This window comes from Ctenocephalides felis, unplaced genomic scaffold (assembly GCF_003426905.1).
Source record: "Ctenocephalides felis isolate EL2017-DRISC unplaced genomic scaffold, ASM342690v1 CF-g0.4_SCAFFOLD_03571, whole genome shotgun sequence".
Lineage (NCBI taxonomy): Eukaryota > Metazoa > Arthropoda > Insecta > Siphonaptera > Pulicidae > Ctenocephalides > Ctenocephalides felis.
Window position 1 is genome coordinate 71,402,912 of NW_020539725.1, and position 20,624 is coordinate 71,423,535.

The 20,624-nt window shown below is 29.1% G+C and overlaps 6 protein-coding genes and 1 non-coding gene across 7 annotated transcripts; 4 read left to right on the forward strand and 3 right to left on the reverse strand.

Annotated features, from left to right (window-relative positions):
- Positions 1-784: 784 nt before the first annotated feature.
- LOC113386713 (acylglycerol kinase, mitochondrial-like) lies at positions 785-2,359 on the reverse strand. Its single transcript, XM_026624473.1, has 4 exons — positions 2,198-2,359; positions 1,809-2,110; positions 1,493-1,729; positions 785-1,425 (listed from the first exon to the last, which is right to left on the reverse strand). Exons 1-4 carry the CDS (start codon positions 2,305-2,307, stop codon positions 785-787), a joined length of 1,290 nt encoding a protein of 429 aa, XP_026480258.1. The 5' UTR covers positions 2,308-2,359.
- Positions 2,360-4,188: 1,829 nt separating this feature from the next.
- On the forward strand, positions 4,189-7,162 carry LOC113386714 (odorant receptor 4-like). The gene is made up of 7 exons (XM_026624474.1): positions 4,189-4,249; positions 4,337-4,567; positions 4,702-4,867; positions 4,976-5,042; positions 5,116-5,220; positions 6,886-7,041; positions 7,103-7,162. The coding sequence occupies exons 1-7, from the start codon at positions 4,189-4,191 to the stop codon at positions 7,160-7,162; spliced, it is 846 nt and encodes a 281-aa protein (XP_026480259.1).
- A 1,676-nt stretch (positions 7,163-8,838) lies between these two features.
- On the forward strand, positions 8,839-11,386 carry LOC113386715 (putative odorant receptor 92a). The gene is made up of 6 exons (XM_026624475.1): positions 8,839-9,025; positions 9,098-9,301; positions 9,403-9,633; positions 9,702-9,867; positions 11,116-11,269; positions 11,327-11,386. The coding sequence occupies exons 1-6, from the start codon at positions 8,839-8,841 to the stop codon at positions 11,384-11,386; spliced, it is 1,002 nt and encodes a 333-aa protein (XP_026480260.1).
- A 622-nt stretch (positions 11,387-12,008) lies between these two features.
- Positions 12,009-15,252, forward strand: LOC113386716 (putative odorant receptor 92a). The gene is made up of 7 exons (XM_026624476.1): positions 12,009-12,195; positions 12,596-12,799; positions 13,257-13,492; positions 14,602-14,688; positions 14,752-14,856; positions 14,963-15,118; positions 15,193-15,252. The coding sequence occupies exons 1-7, from the start codon at positions 12,009-12,011 to the stop codon at positions 15,250-15,252; spliced, it is 1,035 nt and encodes a 344-aa protein (XP_026480261.1).
- A 513-nt stretch (positions 15,253-15,765) lies between these two features.
- LOC113386717 (putative odorant receptor 92a) lies at positions 15,766-17,717 on the forward strand. The gene is made up of 8 exons (XM_026624477.1): positions 15,766-15,955; positions 16,012-16,215; positions 16,418-16,565; positions 16,726-16,890; positions 16,969-17,065; positions 17,143-17,247; positions 17,445-17,600; positions 17,658-17,717. The coding sequence occupies exons 1-8, from the start codon at positions 15,766-15,768 to the stop codon at positions 17,715-17,717; spliced, it is 1,125 nt and encodes a 374-aa protein (XP_026480262.1).
- Positions 17,718-17,986: 269 nt separating this feature from the next.
- LOC113385434 (UDP-N-acetylglucosamine transferase subunit ALG13 homolog) lies at positions 17,987-18,668 on the reverse strand. The gene has a single exon (XM_026623281.1). It carries the CDS (start codon positions 18,651-18,653, stop codon positions 18,162-18,164), a length of 492 nt encoding a protein of 163 aa, XP_026479066.1. The 5' UTR covers positions 18,654-18,668; the 3' UTR covers positions 17,987-18,161.
- Positions 18,669-20,425: 1,757 nt separating this feature from the next.
- On the reverse strand, positions 20,426-20,498 carry Trnak-uuu. The gene has a single exon. It is a non-coding gene; the product is annotated as a tRNA-Lys (tRNA).
- Positions 20,499-20,624: the final 126 nt, after the last annotated feature.

The window sequence follows — 20,624 nt, forward strand, 5'->3', positions numbered from 1 at the left end:
GGGCTCTGGTTGGTGGAAATATGAATTTTGTTATGGTCGGCATGTAGAGCAATCATATTGAGAGTGATGGTAGAAGAACTTCTTTACTTCTTGGCAAATTTGACAAAGATGCTCACTTGAAATGGTTGAAAAAGCATCCTAATAAGAAACCTGCTGCTCCTGGTAATAGAAATTATATAATTGTTAAATTTTTATACTTTTCATGTTTCACATATTTCAGGCCATCGCAATCATTTATCACATTTTTACTCAGAAGGAAGTTACTGTGAAAAAATTGTAAAAAAGACGCCAAACTGAAGTTAAATTAAATGCTTGGAGAACTCTTCAAGTCCCAGCGCTGTTTCGTATATTTATTAGAACCAAAAACCTGTGAATACATAGTGGGTGTGGAATCCCCACTAATCTGCAATATTCTTCAGAAGGCTGATGAAAATGGCTTGTTTATTAAAGAAGATAAAGTTAGTGATATACTTATTGAAAAGATGATAATGATAAAGTAGAAACTAAAGGTAATTTAATTGGTGATTTGGATGTAAGATTTGAAAATGATTAATATATTATGAGGTATGTACATAATTTTAAGTAAATAAATTACAATTATTTAATTTTGTTTAATATTTTTCCTTTATAGGTACAATAATTCTATTTGAATGTTCTTTTTACGTCACAAATGAAATTTGTATTATAAATCAAGAATTTGTCATAAAGCGTGACACAAATAAAATTTGCACTTTAGTTTCTTGTACTCTGAATCACAAACAATGACATTACAAATATGAATTTGTCAGCTGCAAAATACTTTGATAGCTTTTGGAATAAGCGTTACTCTAATAGGTTTCACTTCATATTCTTCATTATCTATTGCAAACCAAACCGGTTTCTCTTCAGAAGAAATGGTTTCTGGTATTAGTTCAAGCATACGTGCATCTAACTTTTCCACAACATTACTTTTGTCTCCCTTTCTTTTCCAGCCTTCAGAAACAAAATCTCCATAGGTTATTTTGTCCGGGCCTAATTTTACTCTTAATGATGGTGTTCCATCAGCTTCTATTTGGGAAGTTGTTAGTTGGAAGTCGAGAGTTTCTATTGTTTTTTCATGCACTTGAACACAATCTTCATTATAAATTTTGCTGTAGTCAATTTCATCAAGTGGTTTCTTTTCTGTTACTTTGGGCAAAATTCGTGTCCACCATGACGAATGTTGAACAGTTGGTTTTTTTTTTTGAACACAATTTTGGCAACCGGAACAAGGATCACTATATGATAGTAGAGCTTTACAACTCCAGGTTAAGGTATCTTTGTAGCCATTAAATAGGAATGTTACGTATTCCCTTAAAGGACCATAGTACCAATATTTATCCCTGTTTGATATAGCATCACGAAATGCTCCCCATTGTAAACTGCCTACTGCATATACTGGCTTTGCTGCAAAATAATAACAACTCATAATAGTTCTAGATAAAAAATCACAACTCATAATAGTTTTAAATACCTTCTTTGGTTATCTCTTCTTCAGAATTTACTTGGTCAGCAAGTAGTTTTATTTGCATTACGTCTCTGTAAGTCTCTTTTCCTTGTAAGACAGCCATGGCAGATTTTGCTAAAGCAGAAACTCGTTTTATCCCACTTTCAGACGCTCCAGGAAACATTTCGGATCCTACATTACTACATCTGCCTAACGGCAAAACCCCAATGGGACAAGTTGCACCATCTGGTCGGCGTAACATTCCTGTTGAAAATAAATAAAATTTTATTAACAACAGGATAAATTGAAATATATCATGATGGGGTTTTATTTTATTTTTCACCTGTAACAGTTTCAGCTAATGTTCCATCTCCTCCAGCAACAAGTAAAGCGTCTGGTAATGTAGGCATTTCCTCTATAATTTTTCTAGCACTTCCTTCTGCAGTTGTACTTATAATGTTTACAGAGAACCCACCCAAATGCAAAATTGGCTCACAATATTTCTTAAAATGGTCATTTGCTGATCTTTTGTTTGCCGCTGGATTTAGTACAACTGTGACACTTTTGGGCAGGGTTGAGGCTGCAATAGGCAAATCTCCATATTTTATTGCCTCCTGACAATACTTTCGCATTAAGCAATTGATTCTGAAATTACAATTTCAATTTTTAGAGACATAATACTTTGAAGGTTGTAATAATTTTAGGTTAATTTTAGTTTTTTTTTTTACATACTTATATTTTTCGTTTCCATACGATATTCCATAAGAAACAGCAAGAGCAGCAAATACTGATTTTTTCCAATTATTTCGTATTGTTTTTGCAAATTTTATTACTGATGACATTTTTAATTGTCAAATTTGTCATTTATGTAGTTTGCATTTTTGAGGTTATAAATTTGATTTAATTCGTGGACGACTTTCATCTGTCAGTGACACCAACATTAACATACAAAATTATACGACTGAAAACAATAACTGCAATTTTAAATTTAAAAATATTTTGGACAATGTTACATATTAATTAAAAAACAATAGTTGAGTTTATATACTAATTATGAAGATAATTATTTTAATTTTTTCAATTCATATTCAAAATCCGCAAAACACATTGTAAAAACGCTACGTCTGAATAAGTATAAACTATGATAAAATTTTGTTAAATTGAAAGTGAAAGTGAAAGAACAGGCTTATAAAGGGTTGAAGTTTAAACCACTTTTCAAATTTTATTTATTTAAATCCATGAGGTTGTAAATGGGGCCATAATGGGTCTGTAATAACCTGGAAGGTTTTAAATGGGTCTGTCTAAGATTTAACCATACGTACACTCCGTTTCACCTGTGAAGAATTGGGATCAATGCCGATCTTAATTGCTATTGCTTGGGTGGAGCGACTAGGGCGGATGCAGAGCACGCTATTATGGAATGCAAAAAATGGGAATTGGCAAGAACTATGGAGGGAGATAGTAAGGCAAAAAATCTCCTTACGCAATAATTTTATAACATTGTTGACGAAAAAAGAATATATAGCGCGCTATATATTTATATACAAGCTAATAAAATAAATTGTAAAGCTAACTTATAAAATGTATATGTTTAATGTACGTGTATATACAAAGTCATAAGATAAAAAAATGGGTGTGCACTGTGACAGGTTTGACGTTGTATGGGTATTATACAATATATTTTTTTTTTTTGATATGCGAAAAGTTGCGGGGAGTATCATCAAACTGATTCATCGGATTTTTGTTCCACATATTTATGAGGATTATAATTGCTCGAGTAATTACTCATAGATCAATGATCAAATCTTTGCTCAAAATTTTTAAAATAGTTTTTTTTTTTTTGAGAAATGCGAAAAGTTGAGGAGTATCATCAAACTGCTCATAGAGTTGCTAAGTTCGGATTGATGTTAAAAATAATTAAAGTTATCTGTAGCACTTTAAATATCAATACAAAATATTCACGTTGCTTCTAACTGTTATTGAATCAGAATTTCTGCTAGTCAATTTTTGTTTTACGAAAATAGAATCAAGTCAATTTTATTGAATAATTACTCTATTTTTTATTCTCTGAATAATAGAAACCAAAAAGGACTTTAACGTTCGTGCGACTATCTTACATATTTAATTGTGTTTTAGTTAAATTGCTTCATTTGCCAAACTTTATCAAGGGTGTACTTGTTCCAAAAAACTTTAGGTAATTTTATATATTTATAAAGGCTATGATGTCATTTTGTAGCAAATATAAGTACAGAACCATCATATTAGTTGTACTAGGTCTTGAACAAGATATCAACTAATAAATCTCAAGAAAATAATTTTTGAAATGAATCCTAAAAGTAATATAATTACTTTTAATACAAGTGCAAAATTAACACAATTTTTAATGAAAAGCATTGGTTTATCTTTGGAAGCATTTGCATCAGAATTAGAAAAATATGGTAGAAGTTGGTGGAAAATATCTCAAGGAATCTTATTTTTCTTATCATATCTATTGTTGTTTTTAACAGCACTTGGTTAGTATTCGACATAATTTTTTTAATCCAACAATTGGAATATAACATATTTTTTGTATGATTTTAGGTGAAGTGGCATATTTTCGCCAGTCTTTGATTAATTATAAAGGATTTTTAGATGTTACAGCCGTTGCTCCATGCATTGGATTCTGCTTTTTGAGTTTAATAAAAATGTTGACAGTATCGTTTAATTCTAAAAAATTATCTCAAATGTACACTGAATTGAGAAATATGTATCCTAAAGACAGTGAAGATGATATAGTGGTTGAAAGTGAGAGAAATAATTATAAATAAAAAAAGCTTTTATTTTTTGCAAAACAAATACAAATTTTGATCGTATTTTATATCCTTATTTCAGGTATGAAAAAGTCACATAAAAATATGCTCCAATTTGTTATACCAAATGTAATTTTTATGCTGTGCTTCAATTCGATTCCCTTGATTATGATGTCTGCACAATACTTTAAAGGCCAAGAAATAACACTTTCTTTGCCGTACCTTATTTGGTATCCAATAGACGTTTATGTTATGCCTTTGTATATTTTTATATATGCATTTCAAGTTTGGGCTAGCATCGTTGCAATTGGCGGTAAGTGATCATGATTTTGGAAATTTTGTTAAATTTTTTCAGCGTAACAAAATCGTAACAGTTACGTTATCGCGCAAGGTATCTGCCCGTTGCGTTTTTGAAGCAAAAGTATAAAATTAAATATTACTTTTTAGGCATTTTAGCTGCTGATTGTCCATTTTCCCTATATACTGCACATGTTTGCATGCATTTCCGTCTACTAGCACAAAAAATGCGAACATTGACTTCCAAAAGTGAGCATAGATTGTTGGATCTACAAGAACTTCGCCCTTGTATAGAAGAACATCAAAAATTAATCGAGTAATACGTATATTTATTTTATCTCTATTTATTTAGTATATTATGAGTAAAATTTAATCCTAGAAATTTAAATTTCAGGTTTTCTATTCAAATTGAAAATATTTTTAGTCCTTCTATATTGGTAAATTTTATTGGAAGTTCGATTATGATTTGTCTTTCAGGATTCCAAATTACGGTAAGTCTCATTTTTATTATAACATTTTTTATAATTATTTTTTAAATGCTATTGTGATTATCACTTTATTTAGGCTGGCGTCACAATTGACGAGTTAATATCATACATAATATTTTTAACAACATCGCTTCTGCAGATTTACACGCTTTGCTCATATGGAAATCAACTAATCGATACGGTAAGCTCTTATCAACATTATTTATTTATTTAAAAAGAATTTAATTTTGTAGAAAAATAGTTTTATAATTGAACCATTCGATCTCGGTAATTAATGTATTCTAATCGTTATATCATATTTTATGTAGAAACATTTTAATATAAAGATTTTAATATGAGAAGTTTGTTTTTTTCCAAAAAGCCGTCCAGTTAATAGTGTTTTCTTTGCCTTTCGGTCATTCTGATTTGTTTGAACCCAAAATTGGAAAATGTATGTATGTGAGCCGATTTTTAATCTTTCATAGACGTTTTCTCAAAAACGGTTGAATCAATTTCAAAAATTTAAAAGCCATTCGATGAAACTCGATAAAAACTCGCGTTCGTTTTACAAGACGATCAGCCGAGTCATTGCTTCAGAAATAGTTTAATAATTACGTTTTTGCAACAAATTCTGAACCGAATAAATAACGTTTGAAAGAAATTAATCATTGATCAGCTTTTGGCAAAGGTCGGCCGTATCGTTTCTTGAATGAAGTTTAACATGGTGATATTGTTTGAGCTATGAAGTTAACTATTATTATAATATATTAGAGGCCTATAAGAACTGATTTTATTATAAAAATCCGTTAAATTTAGTTATAATGGGATACGTTTTTATGACAAACAAGCGCATATGTTTAATCATTAACTTCCCGTAGGGCAAGTTATAGTAATCGCAAAAAAATCGAAAATGAAAATTTTTATATATCTTTACGTTTCAAAGGTTTCTGAACATTTTGGCATACCTTAGAAAAAATGGATGTATGTGTGTGTGTGTGTGTGTGTGTGTGTATGTATGTATGTATGTGCGTGTGTGTATGTATGTGCGGATACAAATTTTCGTCGACGATTTCGGTAACACGGATCAACCGATTTGAATAATTCAAAAAACATTCGATTCGTATTGATAAGGAGACGTGCTGATTAGTTTTTGGCGAAGGCAGGTCTAGCCGTTCCGAAGATACGGGGCAAAAAGTGCCGAAAACGGTAACTCAGTTTTTAAGAGAACGGAGCGTCCGATTTGAATAATTCAGAAGACATTTCACTTGTATTGACAAGATGAAGAATCGATAAAATTTTCATGAAGGTAGGTCTAGCGGTTTCGGAGATATGGAGGAAAAAGTAAAAAAATGAGCCATTTGGCGGTCAAAAATGATCATTAGACATATGCACATCAAATTATCAGATATTTTATAGAGATTTTAACAATAAGTATACATTTTGTTAACATTTCTATGGGTTCCGTACCAATGCTTATGCGTTAGACAGCGACGCGGCGCTTACGCGCTTTATATTTTGTCCCTATGCAGTTAAAGCAGTACGATTGCTTTGAAAAAAAGTTCAGATCTTCTACAATATGTCAAAATAAAGAAAAAAAATTTTTGTTTCAAAAAAAAAAAAAAATTAAAAAAAATGTTTTTTTAAAAAAAATTTTTTTTTTCAAAAAAAAATTATTTTTTGTCCAATTTATAGTTTCTCAAAAATCTTATTCTTTCAAAGTAATTTTTTTTCAAAAATGTTAATTGTTTTTAAAATAATAATAATTTTTGGTACGGGAAGTTCCAGCAATTTGCCTTAAGGCACGATGCCTTAATTGCCTTAAGACAGAATTCCACTTACAGCTAGTTAATAAATAATATTAAATTAGAGTAGCGAAATTGCTTGGGCTGCATATGATTCACCATGGACTGATGCTAGTATGGAGTATAAAAAATCTTTGCAATTCATGATATTAAGAGCACAACGTCAGCAGACTTACACGGCGATGAAATTTTCTACTGTATCATTTGAGAGTTTTGGAGCAGTAAGTTCCCAATATATTTATTTATTAATTATTAACAATTCAACATTTATATTATTTCCAGGTTCTGAAAGCTTCCTTTTCTTATTTTACTCTTCTGCGAACGGTTTTCAGCAAAGATTAGAAAATGGAAATATTTTATTTTATTAGCGGGTTTGCGCTAATTTTTGTACCTTGCTGAAACTTTTTTACTGTCCGTGAAAGTGTTAATATATTGTAGTCAAAATAATATACTAATATTCTATTATTGCTGTTCGTAGATTTTACGAGTTAATTATGTACTACTATTATACTATTATAGTAAGCAATAATAATAAACCATTTAATACTATATTTTTGGCATCTTATTTAGAAATCATAATTTCCTATTAGCATCTTAACTAACTCAAAATTATATGTACATTTTTGGGATTCAAATTTTTCGGTTGAAATATATTTAAAAATATATTGGCAATCGAAACATTTTGAAAAATTTGAGACAATCTCGGACAAATATTGCTTTTAGAAAAAGCCGGCAGAAAATCGGGACTATCCCGGGCAATCCTGGCGTATGGTCACCTTACTATTATCGCAAACTTATTGATTTTATATATTTGAAAATTTCATAAATATTTTTTTTAATTACTTCAATTATATAGTATTAAAAAAACGTAACAAGGATTTCGATATAACTTAAAAAGTTTATAAATATTTTATGACTTATACAAACGTTACTTTTCAAGTAATTCGAACTTATTAAAAGTTATAATTACTTTCTTTTTTCAATTAAAGTTAATTTTATAAGTCACAACAAAAGAAAACACTAAATAATTAACTTCCCGTAGGGTAGTTATAGTAATGGGCCGAAAATCGAAAATGAAAATTTTTGCATATCTTCACGTTTTGAAGGTTTCTGAACATTTTGGCATACCTCAGAAAAAATTGATGTGTTCGTGTGTTATGTATGTCTGCATTTTTTCCTCCACGTTTTGGAGCGCACGGATCAACCGATTTGAATGGTTCAAAAAACCTTCCATTCCTATAGGGTGATGTGCTCATTAGTTTTTGGCAAAGGTTGGTCCAGCCGTTACGGAGATACGGAGCAAAGAGTGCATGAAATACAAATCGAGTTTTTGATAGAACGGAGTAACCGATTTGAATGATCTAAAAAAACATTCAATTTGTAATGATTAGGAGAAGAGGTGATTAGTTTTTGGCAGAGGCAGGTCTAGCCATTTTGAGGATACAAAACTAAATGTGCAAAAAATGACAGTTTTTGAGAGATTTAAGCGTCCCATTTGAATGATTCAAAAAACTTTCTGGTTGTTTTAACAAAATAATTGCTTTTGGGGAAAAAAATTGTTTCAATTTCTTTTTTCAAAAAAAATTTTTTTTGTATATCGAAAATGGGTTAGATTTTATTTTTAATTCTGACTAAAGTTCAAATATACTTTAAATAAATAATTTCAACTTTGCCATTGAGTTTATATAATTCGTATAAATATTAGACGATGTTACAATATTTATAATAATTTATTTGAAAATATTTGATATTCCTTGAACATTTCATTACGGTGCGGAAAGTTCCAGCAATTTGCCTAGTTTAAAAAATTGTATCTTTTAATAAGACATTAGACTCGTGAGAAAATGAATAGAATGAGTCAGATTTCAAACAATTTAAACTTTAGGTAATTAATATATTTATGAAGGTCATTTATGATGCCATTTCATAGCAAATATAAGTACAGGACAATCATAAAATTGTTGTACTAGGTCTTGAGAAAGGTATCAACTGATAAATCTAAAGAAATTTTTTTTTAAATGAATCCTAAAAATAATATTACTTTCGATACAAGTGCAAAATTAACACAATTTTTAATGAAATGTATTGGCTTATCTTTGGAAGCATTCACACCAGAATTAGAGAAAAATGGTAGAAGTTGGTGGAAAATATCTCAAGGAACCTTATTTTTCTTATCATATCTGTTATTGTTTTTAACAGCACTTGGTTAGTATTCGACATAATTTTTTTTTAATACATCAATTGTGATATAACATTATATTTTTTGTTTGATTTTAGGTGAAGCGGCATATTTTCGCCAGTCTTTGATCAATTATAAAGGATTTTTGGATGTTACAGCCGTTGCACCATGCATTGGATTCTGCTTTTTGAGTTTAATAAAGATGTTGACAGTATCATTTAATTCTAAAACATTATCTCGAATGCACACTGAATTGAGAAATATGTTTCCTAACGACGGTGAAAATGATATAGTTGTTGAAAGTCAGTAAAATAATTTTAAATAAAAAAGATTTCATTTTTTGGATATAAGCTATAATATTTAGAAATTTGACAATTTTTTTTAACTTATATCCTTATTTCAGGTATGAAAAAGTCACATAAAAATATGCTCCAATTTGTTATACCAAACATGATTTTCATGCTGTGTTTCAATTCGATTCCTTTGATTATGATGTCTGCACAATACTTTAAAGGCCAAGAAATAACACTTTCTCTGCCGTATCTAATTTGGTATCCAATAGACGTTTATGTTATGCCTTTGTACATTTTTATATATGCATTTCAAGTTTGGGCTAGCATCGTTGCAATTGGCGGTTAGTGATGGTATCTCCAGATTAAATAATATTGTGGCGGGAGTATAAATTTAAATATTACTTTTTAGGCATTTTAGCTGCTGATTGTCCATTTTCCCTATATACTGCACATGTTTGCATGCATTTCCGTCTACTAGCACAAAAAATGCGAACATTGACTTCCAAAAGTGAGCATAGATTGTTGGATCTAGAAGATCTTCGCCCTTGTATAGAAGAACATCAAAAATTAATCGAGTAATACGTATACTCTAATTATGTGTAAAATTTAATTCTAGAAAATTTGATTTTCAGGTTTTCTATTCAAATTGAGAATATTTTTAGCCCTTCTATATTAGTAAACTTTATTGGAAGTTCGCTTATGATTTGTCTTTCAGGATTCCAAATTACGGAAAGTTTGATTGTTATTATAACATTTTTATTATTATTTTATAAATGCTAATGTGATTATCATTTTATTTAGGCTGGCGTCACAATTGACGAGTTAATAACATACATAATATTTTTAACAACATCGCTACTGCAGATTTACACTCTTTGCTCATATGGAAATCAACTAATCGATACGGTAAGCTCTTATCAACATTATTTATTTAAAAAGAATTTAATTTTGTAGAAAAATAGTTTTATTATTGAACCAGTTGTTCACGATAATTTCTATAACGTTTTTATGTAGTATATATAATTTTATCTGAGTCGTTATATTTATGCAAGTAAAAAAATTAAAATATGAACAGGCTGATTGTATAACTTCCCAAAAGTTTATGATTAGCCCAGGAAATCCGGCTTGTTAATATTATGGTTTTTCGACCTCTCAAGTCATTTTGATTAGTTTGAGCTCAAAATTAGAAAATGTATGTGTGTGTTTGTATGTGAGCCAATATTTGATCTTTCATGGACGTTTCCTCAAAAACGGTTGAATCAATTTCAAAACTTTAAAAGCCATTCGATGATCAATTTCAAGACGATCAGCCGATAATTCCGTTTTTGAGAAAACGGAGTACACGATTTGAATGATTCAAAACAAATTACTTGCATTGACAAAATGAAGAATTGATGAAATTATTGGTAAGGCAGGTCTAGCGGTTTCGAAGATATAGAGGAAAAAGTAAAAAAAAAGAAAAATCAAATTATCGGATATTTGATTTAATTTTTATAAATGAGTACTAAATTTATTACAATCTTGTTGGGTTCCTGTTAGCGAAATATTTACAATAGGGCATATATTATTATTATTATTATTATTATATAATATTAGTTAATATTATAATAATCAGTCATTGAACATCATGTGTCAAAAACATTTGACATTTGACGTATGAGCTGCCGTTCATTGTTTTATTTAAATTACGCTTACGATTAGCACCAAGTTTTCAAGACTAAGACTGGCCAAATCTATACAGCCATTTTAACGTTTTACCAAACATTTAGTCGAGCTCTATTTTTATATATAAGATAATATTAATAATTAATATTAAATTAGAGTGGCGAAATTGCATGGGCTGCATATGATTCACCATGGACTGATGCTAGTATGAAATATAAAAAATCATTACAATTTATTATACTAAGAGCACAACGTCAGCAAACTTACACGGCGATGAAATTTTCTACAGTATCATTCGAGAGTTTTGCATCAGTAAGTTTCCAATATATTTAATTATTAATTATCAATTCAAATTAATATTATTTCCAGGTTCTGAAAGCATCCTTTTCTTATTTTACTCTTCTGCGAACGGTTTTCAGCAAAGATTAGAAAATGCTCTCATAAAATATTTTATTTCAAATTAGCGGGTTAGCGTCAATTTTTGTGTTTTACTGTCCGCGAGCGTGATAATATATTTTTGTCAAAATAATATACTAATAATCTATTATTGCTGTTCGTAGATTTCAAGAGTTAATTAAGCACTAATATTATAGTATGCAATAATATTAAACCGTTTAGGACTATATTTTATATGTAGCAAATTTTAAAAGTATAAGCATTTATTAAAAAATAAATTTTATTGCACCACTTTATACCATTATATTATATCACTAATTCTGACTTCATAATTACTTCAATTATGTAGAATTAAAAAAAACGTAACAAGGATTTCGATATAACTTAAAAAGATCCTGAATATTTTATGACTTATACAAACGTTACTTTACAAGTAATTCAAACTTATTAAAAGTTTTAATTACTTTCTAGTCAAGTCAATTAAAGTTAATTTTAGGAGTCACAATAAAAGAAAACACTGAATTATTTAAAATGTTGTATCTTCTCATATAAAACATTGGGCTCGTGAGAAAATGAATAGAATGAGTCACATTTCAAAGATATAGAACTTTTTCAACTTTTGTGTATTATTCTAAAATATTAAAATTTTATCAAAATGGGTCAAAATTCTAAAAATGTTGTTACATTCGATGCCAGTGCAAAACTTACACAATTTATGATGAAGAGTGTTGGTTTACCTTTAGACGCATTTGAGGTTGAACTCCAAAATAAAGGATGGTGGAAAATTTCCCAAGGGCTTTTATTTGTAACATCCTATATGGTATTATTTTTGTCAGTCCTTGGTAAGTTTAATAGAAAGGTTTCGAGTTTTTTAGCCTAAACGTCGTATTTAAAACCTTTTTACACAGTTGAAGTCGTAGGATTTTTTTCCAAATTGTTTTTTTCATATAATGCAGATCATAATGCAAAGCATATAATCTACATGTTCAGAACTTTATTTAATAATTACGTATTTAGAATTTTTGTTTGTAGATTTTGTTTGCATAAAGATTATTTAAAAATTTTATACTATCTATTTCTGATGAGAATCTTCTTTTTCACTTATTATTATTTGGATCATTATAAAAGATTTGGATCATGTAAGAAAAATAAGTTGTAAGTATAATTAGGTACAAATGTAACACATTATTTTGTAATTTACTTCTACCAGTTATAAAAACTGACAAATTAATTATTTTTCAGGTGAAATGATATTTTTTCAAAGATCTCTCGTCAACTATACTGGATCTCTTGATATGACTGCAGTTGCTCCTTGTATTGGATTCTGTATCCTCAGTTTGACTAAAATGTTAACTGTCTCGTTGAATTCCAAAAAATTGAACAAAATTTATATGGAATTGCGAGATATGTTTCCAAAGGATACTGAAAACAAAATTATTATTGAGAGTAAGTTAAACTATCTAATTTAATGTTCTATGTTATAAGGATCTTGTGAGAATCTGGTAAGAATCTCATTGTGCGTATTCAATAAATATCACGATTGAATCGAATAGATTTCTGAAAATATGCCATTAAGAATTTTATTGTGAATTTAAAAAGAATTTAGTTAGGATCTGATGGTAAGAATCGAATAAAATTTTAATATTCAAACCAGATTCTGGTGAAAATCCAATAAGGCACCCCTTAATTTAATTGATCCTTTTATTTTCTGACAACACGAATTGTGTTTGAATTATATGAATATATAAATATTTTGGCTTATTTAGTGAAGGCATAAATTTGCATATGAAGTGAGGTATTCAGTATGGATTTACAAGGTAATAAATAATTCAGTGCTCCAAAGTCTATGTGTATACCATCCATTTTGTTGGCACATATGTTATATAGTACTTTTATTTTGCAGGTATGAAAAAATCTGGAAGGAATATGCTTCAATTTGTAATACCAAATGTCGGATTGATTCTGTGCTTCAATTCCATTCCGACAGTTGTTATGTGCATGCAATATTTTAAGGGCAAAGAAATAACATTTTCTTTGCCTTACTTAATTTGGTATCCCATGGATGTCTACATCAAGCCATTGTACGCTTTTATTTATGCTTTCCAAATGTGGGCAGGATTTGTTGCAGTTTTTGGTAAGGTTCCTAATGCTTCGAAATAATATTATACCCCAATTTGTGGACACAATCTTCATCGATTTTCTGAATGATGATAATCTATCGTCTGATTTCAGGTATTTTGGCAGGAGATTGCCCATTTTGTCTACTTACTGCACATCTGTGTATGCATTTTCGATTGCTTGCAGAAAAATTACGAACGTTATCTCCTCAACAGAAGGGACAAATGCTGGATATACAGGATCTTCGGCCTTGTATAGAGGAGCATAAGAAATTGATTGAGTAATTTTATAAATAATTTACACAGGCACTCATACACAAAAACACATACAAACTGATTACATCCCAACTAAATCCTGACTAGATTTTTATCAAGATCATTTCAAATTCCGATCAGATTCTTATTGGATTTCTAATGTAATTAAGATTTTTCGTCGAAATCTAAATACAGGCAGCCCCCGCATAACACGCTACTTCTATAACACGGCTTGTTCTTACACGGTTTAAGAATTGAGACCATCCCTCTCATAACACGGTAGTTTTAAAGCACGGGTTCGCTATTACAAGGTTTGAGAATTGAGTAAAACCTTAATAAAATGAGAAATAAAGTAAAATCTATTTGGCGGTCAAAAATGATCATTAGACATATGGGTTTCGTAACAATGTTTATCCGTTAGACGGCGAAGCGGCGCTTACACGCTTCGATATTTCGTCTCTATGCAGTTGAAGCAGTACTTTTATTGCTTCGAAATAAAAGTTCAGAATTTCCAAGATATTTCAAAAAAAAAGAAAACACTTTTTTTCAAAAAGACTTTTTTTTTCAAAAAAAAGGAAATTTTTGTCAAAAATGTATAGTTTCTCTAAAATCTAATTTTTTCAAAGTAAATTTTATTCAAACATGTTAATCTTTTAATAAAAAAATAATTTTTGGTACGGAAAGTTCCAGCAATTTGCCTCAAGGCACGATGCCATGCGGGCCACCAGTTTTCTCATTAATTGTTAAAATTTTGTTTACTTGGACATTGATGAAACTTTGACAGAGTTCACTATCTTAACGAACGTTCCTAATTATTATAGGTCCATTCAATAAATGAAAATAAATCAATTTTAAAAATTCAAATTTGAATTTGAGCAAATTGAAGAAATATTTAGCCCGTCCATATTAGTGAACTTCATCGGCAGCTCCATCATGATTTGTCTTTCGGGATTTCAAATCACTGTGAGTGCACTTATTTGAAAATAAAAATTATTATTAAAAATTCTGATTATTTTCACTTTGCAGGCTGGTGTGGATCCTGATGATTTAATCACATATATATTGTTTCTAACATCTGCGCTTTTACAAATTCACACACTTTGCTCATATGGAAATCAGTTGATTGATACAGTAAGTGCTTTAAATGATTGATTAAAATGCTTTTTATTTCTAGCTAATTCTTAGTGTTTCTCTGTGTTTTTGTAAGATTTTTTTTCTATCTCTTAATTTTTTTTAGAGTGGTGCAATTCGGTTTGCTGCATACGATTCTGGTTGGATTGACGCTAAAGAATCCTTCAAAAAATCCTTGCAGTTCATGATGTTAAGGACACAACGACCGCAAATTTATACCGCCATGAAATTTTCCACGGTTTCATTGGAAAGTTTTGGATCAGTGAGCTACAAATTAAATTATTTTTATTTAATCAACCTTAGAAAAATATTATTAAAAATATAAATTAATTCCAGGTACTCAAAGCGTCTTTTTCATATTTCACATTACTTCGAACTGTTTTAAGTAAAGATTGAATGATCTAATTGGAGTACTTATACTTTGGAAAATAAATGTAGTATTCTATTAAGCATTATCATTAAGTTTTTGTATCTGTTCTTTAGTTTGTTGTAATTTGAATCATTTATGTGAAAATCAGATAATAACCATACTATTTTATATAAGAATCTGATAAGATCCGCATTAGATTTTAGTCATTGTTTTGTATTGATACAAAAAATATTTTCTGTTCTTGTTGAAAACTAAATCCAATGAATAATTTCTAACGCAAATTAAAAACTTTTTAACTTACTACCAGTATTATGAAAATTTAATATGTATTTTGTAAGACGACGTCCAATCTAGAAAACTTTATGAAAACTTAATTGCTCTTCTTGTAATTAGAGTATCGCAGTTGTTTTGGAATTCGTAACAGCGATTAATTTTTAATTCTATGCGTTTTTTGTTATATAAAACACTGTAGTAAAGTTACAGCATGCAGTAGATCTTAAGATATTGAAATTGAATTAGCAAATTTTAGATTTTTACAAATGGATAATAAACCAGAATCTGAATTTAGTTTTGACGCAAGTGCAAAACTAACAAAATTCATGTTGAAAAGCGTTGGTCTTTCTTTGGATGCCTTTGCAGCATCTGAATTGGAAAAAAACAAATACTGGAAAGTGTCCCAAGGGATTTTATTCTTTTTCTCTTATACGTGTTTGTTTTTATCAGTTATTGGTAAGTTGATAGTTTGTTTGTAAAAATTAGCGATCTCTAACTTATATATTTTTCAGGTGAAATGATATACTTTCAGCAAGCTGTCATCAATTATACAGGATTTCGGAAAATAACTGCAGTTGCACCTTGCATTGGATATTGCTTACTGAGTTTAACAAAAATGTTAACGGTTTCTCTTAATTCAAAGAAAATATCTGAAATGTACATAGAACTAAGAGAAATGTTTCCAAAAGATGCTGAAAATATGATTGTTATAGAAAGTAAATTATGAAAGATATTAAAACAGTTATTGATGAAGATTTAAATTAGTTAAAATTTCCCCATGGGCTTTGGCAAAAAGCATAGTAGCCCTGCCAATTCGATTGATAAGGACCAAATCATTTTTAATTTCAAATTAAATTTATAGGAATATCAGTAGTAGTAGTTGCTTTACTAGAAGTTATTGAAACTATAATTTTCCAGGTATGAAGAAGTCTCGCAAAAATATGCTACAATTTGTAATACCAAACATTGGGCTGATTATGTGTTTCAACTCAATTCCTACAGTAGTTATGTGCATTCAATATTTCAGAGGTCAAGAATTAACATTTTCTTTACCATATTTAATTTGGTATCCTATAAATGTTTATGTAATGCCTTGGTACGCCATCGCATATGCATTACAATTTTGGGGCGGTTTTATTGCTGTTTTTGGTGAGTTCAAATAAATTATAATTAGGAAAACATAAAACTTTTGTTTAATGAAAATTTTAAGTTTTAAATGTTTTTAGGTGTTTTAGCTGGGATTGCCCTTTCTGCCTGTATACTGCTCATTTATGCATGCATTTTCGTTTACTTGCACAAAAAATGCAGACTCTGAAAGCCCGAACTAAATCTGGATTGCTGGATTTACAGGAACTTCGTCCATGTATTGAAGAGCACAAAAAATTAATCAGGTAAAAAGATTTATTTGACTTTGTAATTTATATTCTAATGATATTAAATTAATATCTAATTAAAATATATTGTATCAGATTTTCAGAAGAAATAGAAAGCATTTTCAGCCCATCCTTTCTAATAAATTTTTTAGATAGTTCTTTCATGATTTGCCTCTCAGGATTTCAAATAACAGTGAGTTAATTTATATTACACAAATAAATTATCAACACTATTAGAACAAAAATTAATAGATTTAAAATACATTTTAGGCTGGAGTTGATCCCGAAGAGCTAATAACATATATTCTGTTCTTAACATCAGCACTATTGCAGATTAATACTCTTTGCTCATATGGAGAACAATTGATTGATACTGTGAGTATGATATATAACCGTAATTATACTTTGTAATTCAGTTTTAGTGACTTGAATCACAGTTTTTTAATTAATATATACACATAAATAATTATATATAATAAAAAATATTTTATTTTACAAATATTAATGAGTTTCTTTGGGAAGAAAAGATTGTGAATTTTATATATTGAATATTATGATTTTTTTATTTACAGAGCAGTGCTATTACATGGGCGGCATATGACTCACCATGGCCTGATGCTGATGCTTCATACAAAAAATGCTTACAACTTATAATACAAAGAGCACAGCGACCACAAACATATACAGCCTTGAAATTTTCTCAAGTTTCGATGGAAAGTTTTGGATCGGTGAGTTCAATATATGCAATAGCTAAAACTTTTAATAATTTAAATAAATATTTTTAGATACTCAAAGCTTCCTTTTCCTACTTCACTTTATTGCGAACAGTTTTCAACAAAAATTAAAAAGAATTGTAAAAATTTTATGCAAGTACAAATTCTTGTTTCTTTAAGTAAATTATTAGGAAATATAAAGTGCTCGTTTATAATGAGTTTTAAATCAACTTATTCAATGTATTAATTGATAACACATAAGTAATATAAAGTGTGCTTTATTATAATATCTTTTTTTTCAATATATTTTACATAATTTATTTAAAAACTTATTTCAGTGACTTAGCATTATATTTTTGTACAAAAATATATATACATCACTCGAATAAAATCTGAGCGTATGAGAGTTTATAATTATATGTATGAATTTTAACAGATAACAGGTTTTAATTAACAACTAGTATATGAGAACGTATTTAGAAAAATGTTAATGCCCAAAAGTCTGTTACCTTTTTATATTTAATGCAAGAATGTGATTCTTTGTGCATTCGGTTATAAATCCTTTCCGGTCCTTTCTCAAAAACCCATTAACCCGTCTAAATATTTCACAAATTCTTTGGTATTTATTTCAGGAGCATCATTCAATGATCTAAAATCTTTTCCCAATATTTCTTTAATATTACTGCAAGTACAATAATGCAAACAACCTCTGCTTTCTAAAGCGTTAGCTAATTCCAATTGATGATTACCCATTAATTTTTCATTCACTATGACTAAAAGAGGTTTTTTTGCATTTAGAACTTCAATACAACTTCCGGCACCAGCATGACTGATGACAAAGTCTGCTTCTCTAATATCTTCTTGTATAGAACTTTTAAATTTGTAGCAAAAAACAAAGAAATCATCGTAAGTTATTGATGGAGCTAGGTTTAATTTAGTGTTCCCAGTTTGGATGGTCAGATATTTGTATCCGAGTTTTTTGAAAATATTAATGATATCTTGTGTAAGAACAGTTGATATTGCTTCATCAAAACTGGTAGTTCCAACAGTCATGAATATTCTAGACATCTTTGAATGTTAAATTAATTTATATATTTTCACTTGTACTTTACTAATTTATATTGTCCTATTTACAACTTATATTAAAATATTGGGAAATACAATAATAATTTGTGATGTATTATAGTAATTTATGTTTTCATTAAACATAAATAAATCAGTTTATAATATTTTATTGACCATATTGTAAGTCGTTAGAATTTTTGACATTTGCAAACGTCAAAATCTAAATACACGTGAAGTTAGCGCAAAGGGCTTAAAAACCTGAAGTTAGCTCCAAATACTGTAATTAATTATTTGACAGATAAATAAACATAAATAGTGTTTGATTATTCAGTTAACTGTGCACCTTCATTTAAAAGTGAATAGTGTTTTTAGTAGCCAGAATCGAGTCATGACGTGTTTATTCGTCAATCATAGAATAAGTTGGGATTGTAAGGTAAGGACTGGAAAATATTTGGTTTATATAAGTATGTGTACAAAGCTCTTTAATGCGATTCAAGCCTCTGCGGTTTTGCTTGTTGACACAAATTATATTGCAAAAATATTTTGTAATGTATGAATATTTTGTTGCACGTCTCTGTAGTGTTTTATTAATTTGCATCAAAACTTGTTTGCAATTGTGCTTTGTTAATGACAAGTTAGTGAATAAATTTTAGTACTAACCTAACGTACTTTGTGCACATACATTAATGTAAGACACCAAAGTCTACTATTCACTAATGATGATATAAAATTTTATGTGAAACGTTCAAGATTAATATATAAATCTTTGCTTTTATCTTTATGTATTGTCTTAGAAAATCTTATTTACATATGGGAATCTCGAGTGGATAATCAGAATGGGCCATCCCAAATATTGAATCGAGTCGAAAGTTTGGTATTTTCTCAAATGTCTTTATTTATTGCCAATTATTTATGACATACTACTTACTATTTACCTTTGCATTATTCACTCGATCTTGTTATTATATTATTGATATAGAAGCCTCGTATTCTACTCTGGTTTTCGTAAAATGTGAAACAATTTTAGAGCCAGCCAGAGTAGATTTTTTGCTGCCTTTAAATGACAGATATAAATATTAAGTTTATTATAGTATGGCAACATTATTTAGTTGGAAACTCATCCTCATCATATCATCATCGTATCTCAGATTGTCCTTATCCTTTACCGATTTTGGTGGTCCACTCTTGCTATCAACTCCTCATTATATACATATATATATATATATATATATATATATTAAATGTTAAATATGAACAATACAACACTCAGATTTAATAATTACAAACGTTTCGAGACTATGATATGCCTCATCTTCAGTGTAATTTCAAAACAGTAAAAATTATATACTAATGCATTATTTAATATTTTATTTAAATTATATTTAATTTCTGAAACACAAAAAACACCATCTCTCTTTTACAATGCTTGACATGGTACTAAACATGTGAAATATACAGAAATATTTGAAAACAAATCTTAAGTGTCGAAGATGAAGGGACAAGGATGGATATTATAATAATGTAAACAAAGGGAGTCCGAGGACATGTTTAGTACCGTGTCAAGCATTGTGTTTTTTGTTTTTAAAAAATTAAATATATAAAATATTAAATAATGTATTAGTATATATAATTTTTACTGTTTTGAAGTTACACTGCTCATGTTCATGCTATGAAATCCTGATGCAATAAAATTTAACTGTATGTTTTTGGGAAAAGAAAATAAGCGTTTTCACTTTTCAATTTAAGTTGAGTAGCTTTTATAAAAAAAAATCTAACGCCCGAACAGGGACTTGAACCCTGGACCCTTGGATTAAAAGTCCAATGCTCTACCGACTGAGCTATCCGGGCCTTAGCTAATTAACATATCAATAATTAGTTACACAGTAAGGTAATGGAAAGTAATTAAAATCATTTTTTAATTATTTATTATTAATCGGTACAAAACGAGAACTTATTTTACAAGTCATATAATAA